Below are 27,850 nucleotides of genomic sequence, written 5' to 3' on the forward strand. Positions count from 1 at the left end.
CCCATCATTCACACGAGAGGGATCTGAACCCACGTGCATAGAAGGCAGGTGAATGAACCACTGTAAATTAAATTCCACCTTTAGGACACCCTGCATGGCAATTGGAGAGTGGGAGGAATTCGTCTAGGTAGACAGATGAGAGGAATAAAGGGTGATGGGATGAAGACCCTTGCCATTAATCTGTGACTCATTGGTGTGGTACGGCCGAGGCCGTCATTCTCCCAGGAGCTCCTTTAGCTGCTCATCTGTGGCTGATCTTGCACTGGCATGTTAGACGTTTCTTTTCCACATCAGAGACGCTGACTCTACAGTTTGTAAGCAAGGGTTTGGGCCATTTTGCTGTTCTGCGATGTGACAGCATCTGCACCCAAAACGCAGTTTGAGTCACACTGGCATTTACAAACATCCCCATCCATTCAAGCTTAGGGGTGAAAAAAAATGGAGCTGATGGCAAAACGTACTGAGAATATGCAATTGCAAAATGTAAATGAGTCATTGATGCAATATTTCAAGACATCTTTGAGCCTTTCAGTGAGGTTAATCGCAGATAAGATGGTTGGGAAGTTAAGCATTACCACGCACTCACACCGCTGGCTGCCTGATGCATATCATGCCCCTGTACCTGACTTTAAATAAGTATGAATGTGTGTTTTGTTTAAGGTAAAATAAATGCCACACAACATTTGAATTAGAACATTAAGGGGATTACACTTTATAATGGATTAGAGCCACAGCAGTCCAGCGGTATGAAAGCTATTATTTATGAAGTCCACATTCTCAGTGTAATAAATGCATGTATTTGACATCTATATGCATCGAGGATGAAATATTACAGCAGTATTACATTCAGTAAATCCACATCTAACTTTTAAAAGGGAACTCAACCCAAAAATTTCCTTTTTTGTGCAGCCAAAACACAGTGTTCTGATTAATGTAATTTGTGTGTAATATGAATTAAATAGCCAAAATCCGCCAATTTTATCCATCTAATTTTGCCAGTCACTGTTGATTGAAAATTACATCACAGTTGCCAGGTCGCAACCAATCACAGCTCACCAGTTTTCTGAAGCTTAGCTGTGATTGGTAGTGGCTTGAGACGTGGCAATTGCGGTGTCATTTTCAGTCGGCACCTAGTGACAAAATGGACAAAAACGGACGAATTTTGCTGCTTAACTCATACAAATCTGAATCTGAATGTCGTGTTTGGACTAGTGGGGTCACATACAACATATTCTTGCAGAAAAAATTGTGGGGTTGACTTCCCTTTTAATATTCTAGGGCACGCCATTCTAAGAGTGTGTGTGTGTGTGTGTGTGTGTGTGTGTGTGTGTGTGTGTGTGTGTGTGTGTGTGTGTGTGTGTGTGTGTGTGTGTGTGTGTGTGTGTGTAATATTTGGGATCTGAGCCAAGTGTTGACTAAATCCCACATTGAATAGATAAAGGATTGCACTTAAGAGACGTGACCTTTATTTCTCAGTAATACTGCATCTAAAGATCAAAGCACACACTTTTATTTTTTTTCTTCCATTTAGTGATATGCTCATAATCTCGCCAAGCACATTTGTGAAATAGAATTGTGGAAATGGAATGTATAAAAAAAAGAAAAAGAAACTGACTTATTGTTTTCTAGTCTTTGGACGATCTGCCAGCACAGCTGGTGCTTCTTTTTGATGGGGTGAAGACTGGCAAAAGGAGCTGCAAATTGTAATATAAATGTACCATTGGTAATGCAGTGGATTGACTGTCATTCAGTGCTTTGATCACAAATAACTGACCAACAGTCCAGGGAAGAGTCCGCCTTTTGCTTGTCCGTCGTGGCCGTGAACAGGACTACGTGCCGTAGAAAACAGATGGCGTCACGACTTGGAAATGGTACATCCCGTGTCTAAAGGCACTGGTTGAACACAGGATTCCCGATTTTCCTCAGGAGAACATTCCTGCTAGACATTTATCTCTGCTACATTATTGTTTGTTACAGCAGCCGAGGGTTTACTCTTGAGGCCCTCTGTGGCACATCTGGAGGTTTCCACCAGGAGCAAGCGTGGGACGCACAGCGCAAGGAGAATTGTCTTGTATTCTTTTCGAAAGTTTTGGTTAAGTAGTCCGTATATGATGGCGTTGAGGCAGCTGTTAAAGTACGCCATGAAGTAGCTGGTGACAAAGAGCCACTGGGGGACGATGGGCGCGACTTTGGCCGGGTTTATTGCCACCGCCAGGCCTATGAGGTTCAACGGTGCCCAGCAAACTGCAAACAGCACAAACACCATGAACATAGTCAGGAAGTTCCTCACGTCACTTTGTTTTGGTTTGGCCCTCTGCTCTGGTTTCACCCGATGCTTCACTTGAATCACCCGGACCCAGATCCTTAAGTAACAGTAGGACACCACCAGTAGTGGGATCAGGAAGTGGATGACCACCACTGAGACGGTGTAGTGCGAGCTAACAGTCTGAGCGAAAGTGCAGGAGTAGATGCGAGGATCGTACTGCAGCGAACCCACAAAGAAGTTGGGCACCGTGGCGACGGCGGTGAAAGCCCAGGTCAGGCCCAGGTAGCAGCAAGTTTTCCTTAGGCTGAACACGCGGTCGTATTGCAGGCTGTGGCAGATGTAGCAGTAGCGGTTGATTGCAATAGCCGTGATGTTGAAGATGGAGCCGATGACGCTGATACCCATGATGAAGCCGCTCGCCTGGCAGTGCAGGTCCCCCATGGTCCAGTCGTCGTGGATGATGGCTGTCAGGACCAGAGGGTAGGGGTACAGCGCCACCACCAGGTCAGCGACCGAAAGACTCACCACAAAGATGTTGCCTGGAGGAACAGAGGAGGCTTAAACAACAGAACACAAAAGAAAATTTCCCCACTGTGGGATAAATAAAGTCCTATCAATCAATCAAAAAAGACAAACAGCCCCCTCCGATTCACTTAAATTGTGAGTCTGGAATCTTGACTGTGACTTGCTCTCATACAAGTGAGTCTATTATGCCATCTGAAACTGGTTTTGCTCAAAAGATTGTACCGTGGACTCATAGCATGCTTCCTTAATTCGGACAACAACAAAAGTCTTTCATACAACATCCATAAATGACAGGAAATGCGTAATAAGAGACCTGATCCCCTGCGGAATAAGCCTGTGAACAATTGCCACCTTGACTTTCTCATAAGAGCAACATCTGAGACGTCTTTGCAAATCATTGCTACTTGGTGCTTCTTCAATACTGTACGTGTCTTTGCTTCTGACCAATAGCCTGTCTCGAATTCTCTTATCATTTTTTCCTGAAAACGTTGAAGGCAGTCATGGTCGCCCAGGGACAGTCATGATTGCCTGGGGATGAATCCTATGAAAAACTGGTAGACTCTCTCAGGCTTGATTTGAACAAAGCTGTCATGCGGTCGCGTTTATTTTTCCGGGTTTCTGTCTCGTCTGTCGTAATTTTACTTCCGGTTTTATTTTGTCGTCCCTTCCGTTTCAGTTTGTGTTTCCTTCCTCGGTGTTGGTTGTCTTGTCTTCCCTGATTCCGATTGTGTGCACCTGTGTAATTGACAATAATGGTCAGCACCTGGGTCCACGCCCTTTTGTGTGTATTTAGTCCGTGTCTTCCCCTTTTCCTGTGCCAGTGTGTCTTGCCTCGTCCCGACCACCAGCGATTCCTTGATGTCCAAATTCTCAGTAAGACCCCTCCTCTCTGTCTCGCCACCGAGCGACGCTTTTGTTTGTACTTTTTGCCGCGTGTTATCCCTCGTAAGAGGCGTTTTGATTTGTACTTTTAGCCTTTTTTCTCGCCTCAGTGCGACGCCTTCTGTTTGTACTTTTTGCCACGCGTTTTCCCTCGCAAGAGGCGTTTTACTTTGTACTTTTGATCAGTGTGCTTGCTTGAATAAATCCAAGAAAGAAACGACTCTGCATCCGAGTCCTTCGCCTTGTCCCCTGCCTGACAGTACACACTGGCCAGACATGGACTCGGCAGAGTCGGAGCACCTGTGCGCCGCAGTGCGCTCCCATGCCTCACTGCTCGCCCAGCACCAGAGGGAAGTGGGCGACTTGGGAGAAGAGATCCGAGGACTCGCTAAGAATCAAGAAGATTTCAGAGGAGCGGTCGCCACCCAAGTAGCAAAGCTGGGTCAGCAAATGCAGGAAGTGCTCTCGTTCTTAAACGCGGGACCAGCAGCGACCTCCAGTACACCCGTTGCTTCCCCCGTTACTCCCCTTGCAATAGCTCCCATGACTGGCGGTGCCAGACTGGCTCCTCCAGAGCGCTACTCCGGAGAACCCGGCCTTAGCCGGGCCTTTATTACAGAATGCGAGATGCATTTTGAGAGTTCCCCAGCAGATTTCCCCACCGAGCGCTCCAAGGTGGCCTACATGGTATCATACCTGACGGGAAGGGCCCGCACGTGGGCCACCGCGGAATGGGCCAGGGATTCCACCTCCTGTCGCTCTCTCCCCGCTTTCATCCAGGCCCTGCGAACGGTGTTCGATCCAATCTCCGCTGACCGAGACAAGGCTCGCCAACTCTGTCAGATAGTCCAGGGACAAGACACCGTCGGAGACTACGCCATCCGGTTCCGCACGCTGGCCGCGGTGTGCGGTTGGAACGCGGCGGCACTATATGACATCTTCCTCCGGGGCCTGTCTGGACCCATACAGGATCAGCTAATCCCCTTAGACCTTCCCACCGACCTCGACGCCCTCATCGCTCTGGCTATCCGCACTGACAATCGGCTGCAAGAGTGGAGGAAGCACCGAAGCAGCAACGCCCCCGCCTTCGTCCCAGTAGCCGGCCCTGACGTTCACCACTCCAGGCTGTACGGGGATCGGCAGCGCCAGAAGCCAGAACCGATGCAGTTGGGCAGAGCTAAGTTAACAGAGGAGGAGAAGTTACGGCGGCGCCGAGAGGGAAGATGCTACTACTGCGGCGAGCTCGGACACCTCCTTCTCTCCTGTCCAGTGAGGAGGACCCTGAAGGTAAGCGCCTTCTCGGCGGCTCTGTCCCCGGGGCGAGTGCTCCCCAAGGGCAGGATCACACAGTTGGGAAGAGAAATAGAACTCGAAGTATTAATAGACTCAGGAGCAGACGAAAGCTTGATAGACTGGGCATTTGCTCGCCGGTGGGGGGTAAAGACTGAGCTACTGAACACTCCCGTGAAAGCTAAGGCACTCAATGGACAGGCACTTTTTGAGATAACTCACATAACAGAACCAGTCTCGCTGTCAATTGGTCCCCACCAGGAGAACATACGGCTACATGTCGTGACCTCCCCAATGAACCCTCTCATTCTCGGGTATCCATGGCTTCAACGCCACAACCCCGCTATAGACTGGGGATCAGGGGAAATAACGGGATGGGGGTCCGACTGTCATGATTCCTGTATCAAGTCTAACCCGCGCCCTGTGCCTCCTGCTCCAGACGCGCCAACCCCAGACTTAACCGGGGTCCCTGCGTGTTACCACCAATGGGCCGAGGTATTCAGCAAGGCCAAGGCTACCTCTCTGCCTCCCCACCGTCCGTATGATTGCGCCATTGACCTCCTGCCGGGTTCAACTATACCCAAGGGGAGGCTTTATTCTCTTTCGGGACCTGAGAAGCAAACCTTGAATGAATATATAGACTCCTCCCTGCAAGCAGGACTGATTCGACCATCGTCGTCGCCTGCGGGGGCGGGGTTCTTTTTCGTGGGCAAGAAGGACGGCACCCTACGTCCCTGCATTGATTATAGTCCCCTCAATCAGATCACCATCAAGAATCGGTATCCGCTCCCACTGATGTCGACCGTGTTCGACCAATTACAGCAAGCCCGGGTGTTCACAAAGTTAGATCTGCGCAACGCCTACCATCTGGTGCGCATCCGGGAAGGGGACGAATGGAAGACAGGGTTCAACACCCATCGAGGACATTTTGAATACCTCGTCATGCCATTTGGCCTCACCAATGCTCCCGCTGTGTTTCAGGCCATGATAAACGATGTTTTGAGAGACTGTTTGGACCGGTTTGTGTACGTATATTTGGACGATATTTTGATTTATTCCCCAGATCTGAAGACCCATAGGGTTCACGTCGAGACGGTGTTGCAACGACTCCTTGAACACCAACTATACGTAAAGGCCGAGAAAAGTGAATTCCACAAGAGCACTGTTTCTTTTCTCGGCTTCATCGTAGCCCCGGGCAAGGTTGAGATGGACCCGGCGAAAGTAAGCGCGGTAACGGAATGGCCTACCCCTGACTCACGCAGGAAGGTGCAGCAATTCCTGGGCTTTGCCAATTTTTATCGGCGGTTCATCAAGGGCTTCAGTGCCACAGCGGCTCCCTTGCACGCGCTCACGTCTCCTAAGGTTCCCTTCCACTGGTCGGCGGAGGCGGAGGCGGCCTTCCAGGAGCTAAAGAACCGCTTCAGCACCGCTCCCATCCTCACGCTTCCTGATCCGTCGCGGCAGTTTGTGGTGGAGGTGGACGCCTCCAATCAAGGAGTAGGGGCCATCCTTTCACAGAGAGCCAAGAGCGACAACAAGCTCCATCCGTGCGCGTTCCTGTCTCGACGGCTGACGCCAGCCGAACAGAATTATGATGTGGGGGATCGCGAACTGTTGGCAGTAAAGCTGGCATTGGAAGAATGGAGACATTGGTTAGAGGGAGCACAGCAGCCTTTTTTGGTCTGGACAGACCATAAAAATTTAGAATACATAAAGTCAGCTAAGAGACTGAATTCACGCCAAGCCCGCTGGTCACTTTTTTTCAATCGTTTTAACTTCACTCTGTCCTACAGACCGGGAACCAAGAACACCAAGCCTGACGCCCTCTCCCGTGTTTTCAACTCGGATCCAGAAATTAAGAAGCCCGAAACCATCCTGCCTCCTCATTGCCTGGTTAGAGCAGTGACCTGGCCTATCGAAGGCCGGGTACAGCGGGCCAATGGTAACAAGCCACCCCCTAGTGGTTGCCCTGAGAACCGACTATTTGTCCCTGCTCAATTACGATCCCAAGTCATCCATTGGGCTCACACCTCCAGACTCTCCTGCCATCCGGGCATGCGCCGAACGCTGTTTGTAATCCAGCAGCGATTCTGGTGGCCCTCCATGAGGGCAGACGTCAATGAATACGTTGCAGCCTGTCCCGTCTGCGCCCGGAATAAGAACTCCCACGGCGCCCGTATGGGGTTGCTGCATCCCCTACCCATTCCTTCGCGCCCATGGGCGGAGATATCCATGGACTTCGTCACCGGGCTTCCGACCTCGCATGGGCGAACCACCATACTCACAGTGGTGGACAGATTTTCAAAGATGGCTCACTTTATCGCCTTGCCCAAGCTCCCGTCCGCTAGACGAACGGCCACCGTGATGATGGACCACATATTCCGGGTTCATGGGTTCCCGAAAGACATTGTTTCCGATAGAGGGCCCCAATTCGTATCCAGGTTTTGGCGGGAGTTTTGCAGGCTCATAGGGGCAACCGTGAGTCTCACGTCAGGCTATCACCCGGAGGCAAACGGACAGACGGAACGTATTAACCAGCAGTTGGAGACAAGTCTCCGCTGCCTGGTCTCCCAGAACCCCTCCTCGTGGAGCAAGAACCTCTCCTGGGTGGAGTATGCCCACAACTCCCTGCCCACCACGGCTACAGGTATGTCCCCCTTCAAGTGTGTGTATGGCTACCAGCCCCCTGTCTTCCCTGACAGTGAGCCGGAGGTGACGGTGTCTTCAGCCCACGCCTTGGTGCGCCGCTGTCGTCGCGTCTGGTCGGCGGCTCGGGCCACGCTGGTCCGACAGGGGGACCGGGTCAAGCGGATGGCTGACCGGAGGAGACGTCCGGCGCCCGTGTACCAGCGAGGTCAACGTGTCTGGCTATCCGCCAAGGATCTTCCCCACCGGGGGGACTCCAGGAAACTGGCGCCTCGCTTCGTGGGTCCGTTCCCCATCGCCAAGGTCGTGCACCCGGCCGCGGTGCGTCTCCGCTTGCCCAGGTCCCTTGCAGTCCACCCCACCTTTCACGTTGGGAAGGTCAAGCCGGTGGTGGACAGTCCGTTGGTGCCAGATCCTGCGCCCCCTCCGCCTCCGCGGACTGTGGGAGGTGGGACGGCCTACACCGTTAAAGAACTATTGGATGTGCGCAGAAGAGGCCGGGGCTGGCAGTACCTGGTGGACTGGGAGGGTTATGGGCCGGAGGAGCGGCAATGGGTGCCGCCTAGTTATATTTTGGACCCGGGACTTTTTGAGGACTTTTATGCGGCTCACCCTGGGGCTCCTGGGCCGTCTGGGATCCGGCCCTAGGGGGGGGGTTCTGTCATGCGGTCGCGTTTATTTTTCCGGGTTTCTGTCTCGTCTGTCGTAATTTTACTTCCGGTTTTATTTTGTCGTCCCTTCCGTTTCAGTTTGTGTTTCCTTCCTCGGTGTTGGTTGTCTTGTCTTCCCTGATTCCGATTGTGTGCACCTGTGTAATTGACAATAATGGTCAGCACCTGGGTCCACGCCCTTTTGTGTGTATTTAGTCCGTGTCTTCCCCTTTTCCTGTGCCAGTGTGTCTTGCCTCGTCCCGACCACCAGCGATTCCTTGATGTCCAAATTCTCAGTAAGACCCCTCCTCTCTGTCTCGCCACCGAGCGACGCTTTTGTTTGTACTTTTTGCCGCGTGTTATCCCTCGTAAGAGGCGTTTTGATTTGTACTTTTAGCCTTTTTTCTCGCCTCAGTGCGACGCCTTCTGTTTGTACTTTTTGCCACGCGTTTTCCCTCGCAAGAGGCGTTTTACTTTGTACTTTTGATCAGTGTGCTTGCTGGAATAAATCCAAGAAAGAAACGACTCTGCATCCGAGTCCTTCGCCTTGTCCCCTGCCTGACAAAAGCATTGGTTTAAAAAACAAAAAACAACAAAAACGCTGGACTTGATTTCTTAAGTGAAAATGTGTCACGAACGGATGGAGCATGGAGCAGGACGACCAAGTGCAGCTTGGACCAAGGTTTATTGGCGGAACTCAAAATACAGACTCGGTAAACTGACATGACTTAACAAAACAACATGACTTCCCAACCAAAACATACTTGAAACCGACAGGAACCAAAAGGACATGAAGACGACACGACAGCAACCAATGATCCGACAGGAAGTGAGGGGCAGACAGGACTTATATACATGACAGGTAACGAGAGGCAGGTGGGAATAATCACACTGATCATGGGCACACAGGAGGGGAGGGGCGAGCACACAGACAGAAACCAAGACAACAGACACAGTGGAGCAGTTGGGGACGAGACGTGACAGAACCCCCCCCCCACAAGGGACGGCTCCCGACGTCCCAAAAAAAACTAGGGGAACCGAACCGCACTCGGGCGGCGACTTGGGGAACAGAACCGCACTCGGTGGCGACTTGGGGGACAGAACTGCACTCGGGCAGCGACTTGGGAGACAGAACCGCACTTGGGCGGCGACTTGGGAGACAGAACCGCACTCGGGCGGCGACTTGGGAGACAGAACCGCACTCGGGCGGCGACTTGGGGAACCGAACCGCACTCGGGCGGCGACTTGGGGAACCGAACCGCACCACACTCGGGCAGCGACTTGGGGAACCGAACCGCACCGCACTCGGGCGGCGACTTGGGGAACCGAACCGCACTCGGGCGGTGACTTGGGGAACCGAACTGCACTCGGGCGGCGACTTGGGGAACAGAACTGCACTCTGGCGGCGACTTGGGGGACAGAACCGCACTCGGGCGGTGACTTGGGGCACAGAACCGCACTCGGGCGGCGACTTGGGGAACCGAACCGCACCGCACTCGGGCGGCGACTTGGGGAACCAAACTGCACCGCACTCGGGCGGCGACTTGGGGAACGGAACCGCACTCGGGCGGCGACTTGGGGGACAGAACCGCACTCGGCGGCGACTTGGGGGACAGAACCGCACTCGGGCAGCGACTTGGGAGACAGAACCGCATTCGGGCGGCGACTTGGGGAACCGAACCGCACTCGGGTGGCGACTTGGGGAACCGAACCGCACTCGGGCGGCGACTTGGGGAACGGAACCGCACCGCACTCGGGTGGCGACTTGGGGAACCGAACCGCACTCGGGCGGCGACTTGGGGAACCGAACCGCACCGCACTCGGGCGGCGACTTGGGGAACCGAACCGCACCGCACTTGGGCGGCGACTTGGGGAACTGAACCGCACCGCACTCGGGCGGCGACTTGGGGAACGGAACCGCACTCGGGTGGCGACTTGGGGAACCGAACCGCACCGCACTCGGTCGGCGACTTGGGGAACCGAGCCGCACCGCACTCGGGCGGCGACTTGGGGAACCGAACCGCACTCGGGCGGCGACTTGGGGAACCGAACCGCACTCGGGCGGCGACTTGGGGAACCGAACCGCACACGGGCAGCGACTTAGGGAACCGAACCGCACATGGGCGGCGACTTGGGGAAACAGAACCGCGCTCGGGCGGCGACCTAGGGGACAGAACCGCACTCCGGCGGCGACCTAGGGGAACCGAACCGCACTCGGGCGGCGACCTAGGGGAACCGAACCGCACTCGGGCGGCGACTTGGGGAACCGAACTGCGCTCGGGCGGCGACTTGGGGAACCGAACCGCACACAGGCGGCGACTTGGGGAAACAGAACCGCGCTCGGGCGGCGACTTAGGGGACAGAACGGCACTCTGGCGGCGACTTGGGGAACCGAACCGCACTCGGGCGGCGACTTGGGGAACCGAACCGCACTCGGGCGGCGACTTGGGGAACCGAACCGCACTCGGGCAGCGACTTGGGAGACAGAACCGCACTCGAGCGGCGACTTGGGGAACCGAACCGCACTCGGGCGGCGACTTGGGGAACCGAACCGCACTCGGGCGGCGACTTGGGGAACTGAACCGCACTCGGGCAGCGACTTGGGGGACAGAACCGCACTCGGGCGGCGACTTGGGGAACCGAACCGCACACGGGCAGCGACTTAGGGAACCGAACCGCACATGGGCGGCGACTTGGGGAAACAGAACCGCGCTCGGGCGGCGACCTAGGGGACAGAACCGCACTCCGGCGGCGACCTAGGGGAACCGAACCGCACTCGGGCGGCGACCTAGGGGAACCGAACCGCACTCGGGCGGCGACTTGGGGAACCGAACTGCGCTCGGGCGGCGACTTGGGGAACCGAACCGCACACAGGCGGCGACTTGGGGAAACAGAACCGCGCTCGGGCGGCGACTTAGGGGACAGAACGGCACTCTGGCGGCGACTTGGGGAACCGAACCGCACTCGGGCGGCGACTTGGGGAACCGAACCGCACTCGGGCGGCGACTTGGGGAACCGAACCGCACTCGGGCAGCGACTTGGGAGACAGAACCGCACTCGAGCGGCGACTTGGGGAACCGAACCGCACTCGGGCGGCGACTTGGGGAACCGAACCGCACTCGGGCGGCGACTTGGGGAACTGAACCGCACTCGGGCAGCGACTTGGGGGACAGAACCGCACTCGGGCGGCGACTTGGGGAACCGAACCGCACTCGGGCGGCGACTTGGGGAACCGAACCGTACTCGGGCGGCGACTTGGGGAACCGAACCGCACTCGGGCGGCGACTTGGGGAACCGAACCGCACTCGGGCGGCGACTTGGGGAACCGAACCGCACTCGGGCGGCGACTTAGGGGAAACAGAACCGCAATCAGCGGCATACGAAAGTTAGCGCCGCAATCGGCGGCATTTAAAAGTCCAGATCGCGATCAGCATCAATCGGAAGGCGGAGCTGTGGCAGCAGCATGAGCCACCACGCGCCACAGCAGTGGGAGTGGGGCCAGGGACGATCGCGGGTCCGGCGCAGCTGGCTTGAAATCTGGCGATGCCCGCAGGTCCTTCAACGCTGGGATGGAGCCCGGTGGTGGCCGCGAGTCCGATGGCACCGGGGGGCAATCCGATAGCGGCCGCGGGTCCGGCGTCGCGGCAGCGAAGTCCGATGACGGTCCCAGAGGTGATGGTGCCGGGAGGAACTCCGATGGCGGCCGCGTGTCCGGCGTCGCGGGAGCGAAGTCCGATGACGGTTGCGTAGCCGATGGCGCCGGGGGGGAATTCTGATGGCGGCCGTGAGTCCGGCGTCGCTGGAGCAAGATCCGATGGCGGCTGCAAGCCCATGGCGCTGGAACATGCTCGGATGTGGATCGGGCGTCGCAGCGGGAGCTGGTGGTGAAGGGGGGTCCAAGCGCTGGTCGCTGTGATGGTCGGATCATTCTGTCACGAACGGATGGAGCATGGAGCAGGACGACCAAGTGCAGCTTGGACCAAGGTTTATTGGCAGAACTCAAAATACAGACTCGGTAAACTGACATGACTTAACTTCCCAACCAAAACATACTTGAAACCGACAGGAGCCAAAAGGACATGAAGACGACACGACAGCAACCAATGATCCGACAGGAAGTGAGGGGCAGACAGGACTTATATACATGAAGGTAACGAGAGGCAGGTGGGAATAATCACACTGATCATGGGCACACAGGAGGGGAGGGGCGAGCACACAGACAGAAACCAAGACAACAGACACATAGTGGAGCAGTTGGGGACGAGACGTGACATCTTGGATTCAACAAAAAATATTGTGAGTCTTTAAGAAATGCAATAACATTTCACATACACAAGACTTGACAGGTTGTTTTAACAAAAAACTCTCTTGAAAAAAACTATTTTTAATGCCACAAAATATTTTGCTCAATTTACTCAACATATTCATAGGCAGCTGTGGACGAACCTTACATTCAGGGCCCACCTTTGTGAAGATCACATTTTTGTAACAAGACACTAATTGGGTATTTTTAAGTCATAAAACCCACATTCTCAAAGGACGTTGTCTTCATATTGTGTATAGTTAAATGAGGGGCAAAATAGCAGTTTAAAGACCAAGTCAGGATTTTGATTAGGATTGCAAATAGCTTATCTTGATGAAGGTGTTTCTTTCTCTACTTTCAAATGGACTGAATTAATATGAGAAGAAAAGTGTGTGTCTGGCATTTAAAGAGGGACCGTTGCTAGAAGTCCTTTCCATAATGTGAACAGCCTATGGGCACATCTGCTTCACAGTTCTGCGGTTCAGATTCGAACATCGACATGTTCTCTGTGCGTCATCAGCTCATTAGCTGAGACAAGCTTTATTTAGTATGTAAGGGCAGATTGGATATTATTCGCTCATGCAGCTGTACCTAATTCATGACAGGCGTGTGTGTGTGTATAGTATACGTATGTACGCAATCATATAAACCAGGCCGCATCATCTTCACAGTTTCCTTCGGAGGGCCATTATGACTATCAACCTAATTAATTTATGAACGCCTCATATTATATACAGTATAAGATACAAAACAAAAAGACAAATAATTTGTTTCTAAATGTGACTAGTGGAACCTTTTCAATTACAGTGGAGCCTCGGTTTTCGACCACAATCCGGTCCAGAAGGCCGTTCGAGAAGTGAATCGTTCGAATTCCCAATCATGCTTTCCCATTAAAAATAATGGGAAAAAAATTAATCAGTTCCAAGCAAAACAAAAACGCCTTTTTAAAGCATTTTCTCATGTGGGCATTTTTGTCCGATCGCGCGACTGCAGCGCACCGCCGAACGCGCAACTGCACCGCGCTAGTCACATTATTGTGTCAGAGCCGTCGCTGAAATCTAGAAAATATTTTTAAAGTCCTGATGTACTTTCCAAAATTTAAGTGGACCTCAATGCGCAGGGAGCTTAATTTTGTCCGATCGCGCAACTGCAGCGCACCGCCGAACGCGCAATCGTAGCGCGCCGCTGACCGCACAACTGCACCGTGCTGGTCGCATTATTGCGACAGAGCGGTCACTAAAATTTAGAAAATGTTTTTAGAGTCTTGATGTACTTTCCAAAATTTAAGTGGACCTCAGTGCGCAGGGGGCTTAATTTGGTCCGATCGCGCAACCGCAGCGCGCCGGGCGCTCACTGTCGCATTGCTTTATGAGCGTCTCTGTGTTTTAGGATGGCTTTACTGCTCCCACTTATTTCCTTTGGAGGCATGATTAGAGTTGGTGCAATCCTCAGAGTAACGAGAATGTAATAACGTACGGAGTCCGTTGGCATGCGGGTCCTCTCGGCTCATCTCGCGAGGTTCGACAACCGAATTTCGTCCGACATCCGAAGCAAAAAAATCTCGAATTTTCTGTTCGAATACCGATTTGTTCGAGAACCGGGAAGTTCAAAAACCGAGGCTCCACTGTATTTTAAAAAAATGATTTTTTTTTTTTTTTTTTAACAGTGAAGACAATTTGCAATTTTAGTATTGACACATGAAGTCAATGCACAATTTGCCGTTGCGGGCCACAGAAAATGATGTGGTGGGCCGTATCTGGGCCACAGGCCTTGAGTTTGACACCCTATTATATTTTAAACAATACCAGGAATGGAACTTGTGGATTTTCCAACACATACAGCACACACATCCAGTTAGTCCCAGAATTGCATATTAATGGCAGTCCTTCATATTCTAGATCTTTTTTTTTTTTTTTTTTCACATGAATTTGTGAGGAAATTGTATTTGGGAGGAAGACAGACACACACAAACATGGATTGTTGTAGTCGTGCGTGTTATTCTTGTGTCCTCCTCAGGTCAAAGCTGGAAGTTGCGTGACACTGGATCATCTCAGAGGGCATGAATCATCAAAAATGACGTCTGATGTTGTTACAGTGCAGCTGTTACTGGGCCAGGAAGACAAAATATAAATCAAATTGTAATGATGTGTCAGATTACATTTTGAATAAGGGAGTTAATAGAGTGGTGTCCCAATTTAATCTACAGCACTTTTGAAAAAGCGTAAGAAGTCCCTCTCTGACACGGATCGGATGGAGCAGGACGACCAAATGCAGCTTGGACCAGGGTTTATTCAGCAAAACAAACTAATAGACTCGGCAAACTGACATGACTTAACGAAATAACAAAATGACTAACCAACAGGGCCGCGAAGCAAAGGACATGAAGACATTAAGACAACAGGAACCAAAAGACATAAAGACCACAACAATGACCCGACGGGGCGTGAGGGGCAGACAGGACTTATGTACTCAACAGGTAACAAGAGGCAGGTGAGAAAAATCAAACTAATCATGGGCACAGAAGAGGGGAGGGGCGACTACACAGAGCAGAAACCATGACAACAGAGACACATAGTAACACGGCTGGGGACGCGACATAACACTCTCCCCACCCTCTAAAAAAAAAAAAAAAGTCTGTTTGTTTGATTAATATATTCACTGTCCACCTAGTTTGCAAAAGAATCTCAATTATTAAATAAATTAAATTGTCCCAAGTCTAAATGTTGATGAAACATTATGAAGTTAGACAAAAGGAATTTAAAACAAGTTTAATTATAGATAGCATTTGATTAGATTTAAACATGATGGCTTGCCCATGTCTATGATAATTCCCTCACCCTTTGTTAATCTGTCCATTACTTTTTTTAAGTATGTAATTCATTAGCTCACTCAGTTGCGTTTTCATGTGTGGGAAAACAATGATGGGTCACCAAAAGTACAAAAGTACAGCATATACCTTTAGGTATTTTGATAACCAATATAAATATCATGCACAGTCGTTAAAGATACATAATGTTTTATTTATCTGTGTTGTCTGACTAGGGACAGTGATATTTCTGTTCTAGGCACTAGAATCTTTACGGACTAATTAAAAGTTTGCACGCACAGTAGCTCTTCTTCAGAACAAGAGAAAGGAGCATTTGTAGCTCTATGCATGCAGCGCTTGGTCGTCTGCGGTTTAATTTGGGTCAAGCTCGTCAAAAGTTAACATATTCTGCTGGTCTGGAATTGACGAAACTTACTGTGAATGTAAAACAAAGAATTCACCAACACTGTAAAACAAAGAATTCACCAACACTGTAGCACAATTAATCAGAGTAACCTTGAAAAGGGTTTCATTAGAAAAACAGCACGGGCCTTGGCTCAGCATTGTTAAAATAAAAATAAGCAAATTTGTTCATCCTTCTTGAGTCAGCTCACTGGGCAAACCTGTCAGTTTGTGTTTGTGACACTCAACTTGCTGCGCGCGTTTGTCATTGTGCATAGCTTAAAATTCTGGCTGACATGCTGCAGCACAGCATTAGCGTTTGCACTGTCCGGGCGGCCCTGGCTACAGCCTGAACTCAGGCCGTCTGTCCCTTTTATTGTCAAGAGGATGCGGTAAGTACTAAAACACAGCTGGGAGGATAGCAGCAATTTATTTCTACACCATTTCATGTTCTTGAAAAGACTTTATATATGTCGTAATTCAATTTGTAAACAACAGTTTCCGTTCCTTCTTCCCTTTTACTGTTGATCTCCATGGGAGAGGTAAGCGCCATTACAACCATACAATAATCAGATAGTGTTTATGTCATCTTTACATACTGTATACAAAACAAATAGAGTACTATTAGAAATCCCTATAAATGAACCCAGAACCTTAGAACTGTATAGGAGAGTAATCTTTATCACTGTGTTGGCTTGTCTTTTTTTTTTTATATAGTGCAGTAAGACGTTGGAATAATGTCATTGCTTAGCCTCGGGCAGCAGAAAGAAATCAGACCGTTGAAGCAAAGTAAATACTAGGAACTGGGAAAGTATAATACTGCAATGTTCAGCGCTTAAGTATGGCAACAAGGGAAGCTGATCTTTGTCATTTCCAGCCATTCATTCTCAAATGTTTACCGTAATTTCCGGACTATAAGCCGCACCGGACTATAAGCCGCACCAGCTAAAATTCAGGGATATTTTAGTTTTTTTCTTACATAAGCCGCACCGGACTATAAGCCGCACGTGCACATGAGTTTTTTACAAAGAAAAAGACAGTACACAGAAAGCCGTAAAAATCCATAAATACGCCGCGCCGCCATTTAAGCCTCAGGGTTCAAAGTAACCTTCTGAATAAATAGCATTAAAAGTTCACATTCATTACAACTTGTTTTTGGTGAGCAAAATGTCAGAAGAATTGAATTTAAATGCTGATTGATTGGGTTTTAATACAATGCAGATGGTCCGAACAGCGCCACTGCTTTGTGTAAACTCTGAGTCACATGCTAGAGTAAGAGAAAGGGTTTAGAGCCCTTTGACGCAGGTCACCTAGCGTGCATTCCTACTAAAACTCATAATAGTCACAAGCAACACAGCCAGAATAAGCAGCAGCCATAGTAGTGTTTCAAAATAGTATTTTTATTGTTGTTTTTTTCTTCAAGATACCGCACAACAGTGGTTCGCAGCCTTTTTACGAGTGTATAAAAGTGATCAAGTCATCACAAAAATCACGAAAACAATCTTATATAAGCCGCCCCTGACTATAAGCCGCAGGGTTCAAAATTTGGGAAAAAAGTCGCGGCTTATAGTCCGGAAATTATGGTAATTAAGGTGAACTTTCCCATAAATGAGTCGCCCCAATCTTTGAATTCAGCTAACTCGTCACCAAAGATGACACCTTAATCTTTCTTTCTTTCTTTCTTTCTTTCTTTCTTTCTTTCTTTCTTTCTTTCTTTCTTTCTTTCTTTCTTTCTACAACTCACCAATCAAGAATAAGCTCAAAAAGTTAGCATGAGAAGAATAGGCTCATTTACTGTCGGTGTACTATTAGCTTCTTAGATTGCTTTTTAGATTGTATTATTAGCTTCTTAGATTGTCTTGAGTAGGTTGGGTAGCCCTTCTCCATCCAAAGTTGTGTAATTTCAAACATGCTGAATGTGCTCCTATTATTGTATTTTGCCATTCTGTATCCTGGTTTGAATCACTGCATGATTCTCATCCGCTACAGGAGCTCGATTATCTGTCACAAACAATATTTTCTAATATACTATATGTTGGAAAAAAGAACAGTGAACCATACACCTGGGTGATATATTTGTCTGCAGCGAACAAAAGAGCCGCAGCACTTTCAGACGTACGTATAACGTGACTCATACCCATATTTTTATGACACATGGTGTCATCTGTTCCACATAGCCAAAAGACAGACGCAACAAAAAACAAAGCCACAATTGACACCAATGTGGAAGGATAAACATACGAGACAACTTGCATGGCTGCACATGATTCTTTGAATTTATATTCGGCCCACAGTCTCACCTCAAACCTAAGAACGCAAAACTACAGAACTAGTGAAGATCTCACTCATTTCACTGAGCAGTCTTTTTTTATACTGTTTTAATCATGGTTTATATTAGTTGTCTAATAGCTACAGAAACCTTCTATTCACATTATGTAGTTGGAAAATGTGGTTGAACACAATTTAAATTTAAAAAAAAAAAAAGATTTCCAATCCAATTTCGTATTTTATAGAAACTAGACGTTATGTTTCGCAGATTAAAGAATGACAGTGATGGAATGTGGGCGTGCTTCCAACTCACGCAAATACTACAATGGCAATTTGATCTTCTTTAGAGTCAAGTTATTTCCGTAGTGCGTTATCTTGCTTATTCCCATCCACCCAAGCACTTAGTATGTGGATGGACGGCGAATAGCGCGTAATGCGATTGTCATTATCTTTTCTGGTGTGATTTAATCCAATTATTCGATCTTCCTCCATGCGTACCACATTATAAATAAATAAATAAAATGTCATCTTTTATCTAGCTGCCTGGAGATTATGACTTGTTTAATATGGCGTCTTAAGTGAAATTCCCCCAGGAGCTGTCCTGTCAATTTGTCAATGTCTGGCCTGGTTTAACTCTATGACTCAATTAACCTCCCACTCCACAAGCCCTCAGGGACACCCCCGGTTTGGATATTCAATTCATGACAACAACAAAGGCATGATATGCCTTAAAAAAGGCCCCCCACCAAATTTACATGAAGCCCCGCGCCTGATGTGGAGGTTCAAGTGCAAGTCATTCTTTCCACCATCTGTTCCCTCTGCTCCACTCTGCGCACTTTTGTGAGTGTATTTTTAGTTAGTTAAAACCCCAATGGGATGTTGTAATGTTAACACCCTGTTGGCAGTGTCGCAGTGCCACATTGCCCCCTCTCAACAGTCACTTTTACATTTAGGCACCTGAGAATGCCTGAGGATCTTTACGATACAAATTAAGACTGAATAATTGTTCAAATTCAAATCGATATCTTATTGTTGTAAAGTAAAATGTTCAAAATAAAAAGGCTGTGATTTAGGAAGTTTTATTTCACTTTCTCATAGCACTCCCTTACTGCCCAGAGCTTCAAATGTAAGAAATGTTGAAAGACTGCAAGTCATAGAAATTCACATGTCATTTTCATTTATTTTTGGCCCAAGCTCAACCTGCAAGGCTAAAACATTTCTGCATAATTTATGTTTACAACAGATTAATGTACTGCTGGTGTTTGTTTCAAGACATATGAGAATGGGAGCTGAATTTTGTTTTTATATTAAATCATTTAGGTCTAATAGGAGACCTATTGGGACATAATTTTACTCAGATGTGTCAGTGTACCAAACTGCTTCAGAATTGTTGGAGTCCTTTTTAGAAATGTCTCACAATGCTTTGTAGCAAATCATTGTGCGCTTGAAGGAGTTTTGATCAACATGTTTACATTAAATGAAAATGACAAGAAAATGGATGGACAGACGGACGGACGGACGGACGGACGGATGGATGGACATTGTATTAGACTTGGACTCGGGCATGCAATGCTTCCCAAATGTTACAAGAGAACAGTGTCATTTGACATTTGAACTCTGTTAGAGATGTACCGCCTCTGAAAGGAGCAAATAATCCGCCGTGCCTGTACAAAACAACATTTGAAAGAAGCATGACAGGTCAGTCATTTGATTCCATGACGTGCTCCAATATCTGTTTCTTAATGGTGTCACGTGAAGCGCATGTGACACGTTCAAATCTAAAACATTTATCCCATTCGCCTCATTGCCAAAGTTTTCTTTGCGTTTTGGCCCTTGTTTTCCTTGTGATTGTGTTTTTTTCCTGGCATTCCATCTTCCTCCCACATTCCAAAAACTTACATGTAGACTCTTAATTGTACCCTGTGAGTGACTGGCAATCAATAGGCTCCAACTCCCCCTCAACCTTAACAAGGATAAACAGTATAGAAACTGGATGGATGTTTACAACGTCAAGCAAAGCAACTGAGGCGAATGAGATTAGCATTCATCTGTAAAGATAGAGATTAAAGAAAGAGGCGCTGCTTTTAGCAGTAGAGCATCCCAGAGCAAAAAATATGCTTATCAGCTTTATAGTGACATAAAAAGAATGATTGGAAAAACAAAGGTGGGCAACAAGTTCTTTGGAGTAGATTTTCTTCCCCATACAACCACAAATAGTGTGGAAAAAAGGAGAAACAACGTTCCCTTGAGGGATTCCTCATAAAGCCCATCAAATAAAAAAGAAAAAAAAGGATATAGCACCTTCCACTGCACTGAGTGTGGACGGAAATTTGCATCAGTTGATGTAGAGGTGCCCGTTGGCTTCTAATGCCTTTGTCCCCCGAAAAATCTAAGCCTGATTCCAAGCCCACTGTTGCTATGAAGGTGACAGCGCTAAACAATCTTCATTATACCGCAACTGCTGTATAAAAAAAAGACGTCATCGCTTAAGAGGAGATAAACTAAACACCAAAGAGAACTTGTACAGCTTTGTTCCACGACTTTGCTTTCCTTTGTTGAAATATGTACAATTAAACATTCATATGAAAAAGCCAATGCTATAAATAGGTTGTTAAGAACAGAGCAGAGATTGTTGAGACACCGACAGGGCTACACATTACATTCAGCAAAGGAAAGGAAAGGAGAGGAGAGGAGAGGAGAGGAGAGGAGAGGAGAGGAGAGGAGAGGAGAGGAGAGGAGAGGAGAGGAGAGGAGAGGAGAGGAGAGGAGAGGAGAGGAGAGGAGAGGAGAGGAGAGGAGAGGAGAGGAGAGGAGAGGAGAGGAGAGGAGAGGAGAGGAGAGGAGAGAAGAGAAAAGAAAAGAAAAGAAAGGAATCTATCTATTGCTCCATCTCTATCTACCCGTTTATTCATGGGGACTCTCGCCAACAAAATGCGGGAACTCTAAACTACCGTCCAACTGCTCTCATCAGTCAGTTCTATTTTTGGTGTCTGGTGGTCGTGTGCAACGAATGCCATACTTGCTGCCCACCCGCATGCAACGGGGGATTTTTCTTTTATTATATTTTTTTTTATTTTAATGTTTTACCAGGTTAGTCAATTGAGAACATTTTCTCATTTACAATGGTGACCTGGAGGTAAGGTGTGTGAAGTGTCTTGCCCAAGGACACAACGACATGTGACAGAGCTGGAATTGAACCGCCAACCCTCCGGTTACTAAACGACCCACTCTACTGCCTGAGCCACAGCCGCCACCATTTTTACCAGCGAGATTCATACCAGCTGCAGTGGGACCACAAAAAGGCAGCGATGGAAAGAGAGTGGTCTAAAGACACATGCAAAAAATCAACCCATGAGTGGCTCTGAGCTGGAGCATATTGCAAAGCCACACTACACCCTAGACTGGCCACAAGCCAATCACTGAGCTCCTTTGATTGGTCGAAAGAGAATAAGCCCTTGCATTTGCCACTGAGGATAAACCGTAACACCACCGATCTTTTCCTGCACAAAACCTCTTTTCTTTACATTGTCTCTTTTTTTTTTTTTTTTTGGTTGAATTTACTATGTAGCCAATACAGCAATGGCTAGCAGCCAATAACCCCATGACAAAGATACATAAAATTTGGGTAAACTGATACCATGAAAGAAACATAATGAAAATGACCTGAACTGAATTGTTCCGCGCTACGTAAACGAGGCGTTCTGTTCTGCATAGTAAATCACAGCCTCAGATGAATGCTTTGTTTTATAACACCCTTCAATGGAAAATATTTTTTTTCTTTGGTTCACATCGTGATTCTACTTTGAACATCAATCGCAAGCTGAAAACATATTGTCACAGTCTTTCCATGCAAGAGTTTATTGTTGTTTATTATTATTATTAGTAGTAGTAGTAGTACTTACTATATAGTAATACTTTATAGTATTAGTAGTAGCAGTAGTAGTAGTAGTAGTTTAATTATTTATTTATACATTTTATTTTTTTATTTATTTTAATTTTATTCATTTTATTTATTTATTTAATTTTCTATTTTATTTTTGTAGAACCTGACAACTAATATCTTGAAAGAGACTGAATGGGGTCATTTGTGGGACTAAGTTTTCTCAGAAGTAAGAAAAATGGCATTAAATTGAGTGTATTAAACATCTTGCCCACCTTCCCACTGCTCCTGGGACCCCTCTAGTGTATGACAGCCTAATATGATGCCGTGTGAAGCAATGCAACAGTCGCTCACCTTGGCAGCTTGTGAGCAACTACAGGCCCTCATACAGGGAAGGATGTGATTTATCAGGGATGGTGAACCAAGGATAAAGCCAAATGAAGGGAAGAGGCTGTTATTATTTATGGGGAAATATGACAGGCAAGGCTGCGGAAACACCGTCACACCGAGAGGGACTCACTTTAGATAACAGCCTGTCAAGCGCAAGATTGGCTGATTATGAGCTTTTTAAGAGAGGATTTAGGTGCAAGCGAGTTGTATAGCACGAGCATTTAGAGTAGATTTTAGTCCACATTGGTAATCCAACCTCCAGTGCCCCCAAGCCAATTCCTTGAGCTGGGACATCGTCGCAAGTGTATTGCAACGATTTATCTTTATATGAACTTTTTTATTATGTATCCCAGCAGACATCAGCCTATGATAATAACCTGGGATGACGCATAATTGTGAACTCAACTCAATTTAATTTATAGAGCACTTAAACAAAACACTGCACCAAAGTGCTGTACATAAGAATATAAAACATACACACATAAAAAAAACATGTTGAAAATGAATTAGGAAAGAGATATTCTTTTCCATCCACCCATTCATTATTTGTAACAATTGCCCCCACGGGGGTCGCGGGCGCACTGGAGCCTAGCCCAGCTGTCATCGAGCAGTTGGCGGGAAACACCCTGAACTGGTTGCCAGGCAATCGCAGGGCACAAAGAGACGAACAACCATCCGGACTCGCACTCACACCTAGAGACAATTTGCAGTGGTCATTTGACCTACCAAGCATGTTTTGGGGATGCGGGACGAAACCGGAGGATCCGGAGATAACTCACGCAGGAATGGGGAGAACATGCAAACTCCACTCTGGAGGGCTTGAGGTGGAATCGAACCTGCACCCTCCAAACTGTGAGGCGGATGTGCTAACCAGTGTACCATGCCGCCATTGTCATGCTATCATGTTTTTTTTGGGTTGTTGTTGTCTTGTCTTGTGTGCCGTATTTTCACTACCTGTTTTATTTTGTTACCTCTCTCGTTTCAGTTCGTGGCTCCTTCCTCTGTGCTTCTGTCGACTTGTATTCCCTGATCCCGATTTTGTGCACCTGTGTCCTTGGGCCTAATTGTCTGCACCTGTGTCCTCGCCCTTCTGTGTGTATTTAGTCCGTGTCTTCTCCTTGTCTTGTGCCAGTGCGTCTTGTCTCGTCTTGAGCACCAGCAATTGCGTGAGTTAAAGATATCCAGTAGAGAATACCATTGTGAGATACCCTTTTGTGTCAAGCCTGAGTTCCATGTTTTTTCAATATTGTTTTGCCACAGTGATTTCCCTCTGTTAGAGCCGCTTTGAGTTTTTTCTGTCTCCAGCCAGTTGGAATAAATTTCTTTTTGATTGACACTCCGCATCCGAGTCCGCTCCCTGATCCAAGCCTGACAGCCATATTCTTTTCCAATTATTTAAATTTTCCACACATCGGAATTTGGCATACAAGTGGTCCAGAGTTTTATTCCCTCTTGTTGGACAGTCTACACATCGTGTGAATTTGTTCAGTGGTTGGAGAAATAATTGTAATCTTGCAATCGCAGTGTCAATGACATGCATACGTTTCCCACAGGCGTTTAAGTTTACACATCCTTAAAAACGCTGGGTTAAAAATTGGACCGAATAATGAATGAATGAATGAATGAATGAATGAATGAATGAATGAATGAATGAATGAATGAATGAATGAATGAATCCAAGTTGTTGGTCAAATTGACAACCCAATTTTGGGTTGTTTTTTAAAAAATAATAAAAACAACCCAATTTGTTAGTCAAACCAACCCAACTTCCTGGGTCGGTCCAATTTTTAACCAAAGTTGGGTTGTTTTTAACCCAGCATTTTTGGAATTCTGGAATTCAGTTTTGTTTAAATAATCATAATGCATCTGACTTGATATGCTCCAAATTTCAGTGATAAATGTAGAATTATAATATCGAGGAAGCCTACGTTTAGCTATAATGCATCCCACCGGACCTCTAGAGTTTGGAAATAAATTTCAATCCCTTCAATTTCTCTAGCGCTTATCCTCACAGCAGGTGATCTGAAGCCCGAGTGCGTGGAGGGTGTATGGATTATGCAATGCATGTGTATTGGTGGCGGAACTGGCTAGCATTTTTTTTACACTCATGCAAATTAACCAATAAAAATAAAACATACATGTATGAAACAATACTGCAAAACAAGAATGCAATATTGGGAATTCAGACATGTACTGTAAATAGATTATTTTATTTTTGCATGAACTCATCACTTAAGGTTTGTTTCAAATCTCTCACCTGCATTCCTAAGTTTTTTATTCCTGTACACGGACAAGATGACGAGAACGTTGCCCAGGATGTCGACCACGATGGTAAAGATCAGCACGCTGGCCAGCGCAGTGGACAGTCCGGCCGAAGCGCTCAATCCCGTGCCGCTCTCATTCCGGGACAAACAAGTGGAGCCGTTCAGCTCCCATCCCTCTAAATCCATCTCCCCTCAGGGCACGGCGACCATGGTGAAGTGTTGCAAAAACAAAAGGAAAAAGAAAGTGAAGACTTAACCGGAGGGTGTCTGGAACTTCCGCGTCCGAATGCAAAAGCACGCTCCGACGTGTGCAGTGTTGCCCCAGCAGCAATGGTGCGAATTTGACGCCATTCAGTAAAATAAGTTTTCAGACAAAGTGGTCGATTCTATCAGAGGGGTCCGCGTGGTCCTCGTGTACGAGTCAGCGAAGGTCCTCCAGTCCGCGGCACCAACGGGGTACTGCTTAGAGGGGCCGGTGCGTAATGGAAGGTTGAGACCGAGCTTCATCACTCATGCACACGAGTCCCGTGTAGGCTTTTTCTGTGCATAGAGATAAAGACTGCACTTGTGTTCACGCTCCCCAATACAGATGACTCGTGAGCGCCTTTCATTATAAGTGTGCGCGTGTGTGGCGCGCTGTGCGTCCGGACAGGCCCACGGACCCCCCTCTGCTCCCCCCCCCCCCCCCCCCCCCCCCCCTCTCATCTAATGAGATCCCACAGATCAAGAGGCGGCGACGTGAGCATGTGGTTTAAAAACATTTCAGAAGATTCCTGATCTTCATATGAAACGCGCAATTGCGCCTTCATGTGTCCACAAAAGATTCGTACAACTGCAAAATTGTAGGGGGAAAAAGGATTGCTTTTGGGTGCATGGTTTTTGTGGCTTCGCTGGTCTCCAAAAAACACTCGGTGGTCGGTGGCTGGTTCCAGACAAATGAACACCTCAGGGACCCACGGCTGATTGGGAAAAGATTTTATTCAACCGATGTCAGAGTGAAGTCTTTCCAAAAAGTTGAGTGGCCCCAAGGCATGGATGTAAAAAGCCCGAGAGAGATAGCGAGCGAGAGAGAGCGAGCCCGCGCCCGAGCCCGAGTCCCCTCTTTTGTCAGGCCCGTAGTTTTTATACCTGACAAGAAGCTGATGTCACGGCTTTGGGTAACAGCTGCAGTTTGAGTCTCAGTCTGCTTGTTTCCCCTAAAAGGTCATCCCTTCAGCTCTCCCTGGTCACGGACAACTGGCCCTTTTATCTTCTACTAAGTACCTATACATTACTGAAACTAAAGCTTCTCTGTACAGCAAAATTCCGTGAGTCGTCACCTTATCGTGGTGGAGGGGTTTGCGTGGCCTTATGATCCTAGGAGCCATGTTGTCGGGGGCTTCATGCCCCTGGTAGGGTCACCCATAGCAAACGGGTCCTAGGTGAGGGGCCAGACAAAGCACGGCTCACAGAAGCCCCTTATGACGATAGAAATAAATGGACTTCGTTTTCCCTCGCCCGGACGCGGGTCACCGGGGCCTCCCTCTAGAGCCAGGCCTGGAGACGGGGCTCGAAGGCGAGCGTCTGGTGGCCGGGCCTTCGCCCATGGGGCCCGGCCGGGCATAGCCCGAAATGGAAACGTGGGTTCCCCTTCCCATGGGCTCACCACCTGTGGGAGGGGCCGAAGGGGTCGGGTGCAATGTGAGCTGGGCGGCAGCCAAAGGCAGGGACCTTGGCGGTCTGATCCCCGGCTGCAGAAGCTGGCTCTTGGGACATGGAATGTCACCTCTCTGGCTGGAAAGGAGCCCGAGCTGGTGTGCGAGGCAGAAAGATTCCGACTAGATATAGTCGGACTAGCCTCCACGCACAGTTTGGGTTCCGGTACAAGCCCTCTCGAGAGGGGCCGGACTCTCTTCCACTCTGGAGTTGCCCACGGTGAGAGGCGTCGAGCAGGTGTGGGTATACTTATCGACCCCCGGCTGGGCGCCTGCACATTGGGGTTCACCCCGGTGAACGAGAGGGTAGCCTCCCTCCGCCTTCGGGTGGGGGAACGGGTCCTGACTGTGGTTTGTGTCTATGCACCAAACGGCAGCTCAGAGTACCCACCCTTCTTGGGGTCCCTGGAGGAAGTGCTGGAGAGCGCTCCTTCTGGGGACTCCATCGTTCTACTGGGTGATTTCAATGCTCACGTGGGCAATGACAGTGAGACCTGGAAGGGCGTGATTGGGAGGAACGGCCCCCCCCGATCTGAACCTGAGCGGTGTTCTATTGTTGGACTTCTGTGGTCGACACGGATTTTCAATAATGAACACCATGTTCAAACATAAGGGTGTCCATGTGTGCACTTGGCACCAGGACACCCTAGGCCGCAGTTCGATGATCGACTTTGTAGTCGTGTCATCGGATTTGCGGCCGCATGTTTTAGACACTCGGGTGAAGAGAGGGACGGAGCTGTCAACTGATCACCACCTGGTGGTGGGTTGGCTCCGATGGTGGGGGAAGATGCCGGTCCGACCTGGCAGACCCAAACGCTCTGTGAGGGTCTGTTGGGAACGTCTGGCAGAATCTCCTGTCAGGAAGAGCTTCAACTCCCACCTCCGGCAGAGCTTTTCCCACGTCCCGGGGGAGGCGGTGGACATTGAGTCTGAGTGGACCATGTTCCGCGCCTCCATTGTTGAGGCAGCCGACCGGAGCTGTGGCCGTAAGGTCGTTGGTGCCTGTCGTGGCGGCAATCCCCGAACCCGCTGGTGGACACCGGCGGTAAGGGATGCCGTCAAGCTGAAGAAGGAGTCCTATCGGGCCGTTTTGGCCTGCGGGACTCCGGAGGCAGCTGACAGGTACCGGATGGCCAAGCGGAACGCGGCTTCGGCGGTTGCTGAGGCAAAAACCCGGGCGTGGGAGGAGTTTGGTGAGGCCATGGAGAATGACTTTCGGACGGCTTCGAGGAAATTCTGTTCCACCATCCGGCGTCTCAGGAGGGGGAAGCAGTGCAACGTCAACACTGTTTACAGTGGGGATGGCGTGCTGCTGACCTCGACTCGGGACGTCGTGAGTCGGTGGGGAGAATACTTCGAAGACCTCCTCAATTCCACCTACAGCCTTCCATTGAGGAAGCAGGGCCTGGAGACTCTGAGGCGGATTCTCCAATCTCTGGGGTCGAAGTCACTGAGGTAGTTAAAAAACTCCTCGGTGGCAAGGCCCCGGGGGTGGATGAGATCCGCCCGGAGTTCGTAAAGGCTCTAGATGTTGTGGGGCTGTCATGGCTGACACGCCTCTACAACGTTGCGTGGACATCGGGG

At 48.8% G+C, this 27,850-nt stretch overlaps 1 protein-coding gene across 1 annotated transcript; it reads right to left on the reverse strand.

The window, feature by feature from the left end:
* Nucleotides 1-1,488: 1,488 nt before the first annotated feature.
* On the reverse strand, nt 1,489-25,221 carry mtnr1c (melatonin receptor 1C). Its single transcript, XM_049733371.2, has 2 exons — nt 24,566-25,221; nt 1,489-2,805 (listed from the first exon to the last, which is right to left on the reverse strand). Exons 1-2 carry the CDS (start codon nt 24,756-24,758, stop codon nt 1,940-1,942), a joined length of 1,059 nt encoding a protein of 352 aa, XP_049589328.1. The 5' UTR covers nt 24,759-25,221; the 3' UTR covers nt 1,489-1,939.
* Nucleotides 25,222-27,850: the final 2,629 nt, after the last annotated feature.

The sequence above is a fragment of the Syngnathus scovelli genome, chromosome 1 (assembly GCF_024217435.2).
Source record: "Syngnathus scovelli strain Florida chromosome 1, RoL_Ssco_1.2, whole genome shotgun sequence".
Taxonomy (NCBI): Eukaryota; Metazoa; Chordata; class Actinopteri; order Syngnathiformes; family Syngnathidae; genus Syngnathus; species Syngnathus scovelli.

Coding starts and splice junctions, on each gene's coding strand:
- mtnr1c (XM_049733371.2), bottom strand. CDS start 24,758: ATGGATTTAGAGGGATGGGAGCTGAACGGCTCCACTTGTTTGTCCCGG. Junction 2,806..24,565: donor TAAAAAACTTAGGAATGCAG/GTGAGAGATTTG, acceptor CTGTTCCTCCAG/GCAACATCTTTGTGGTGAGT.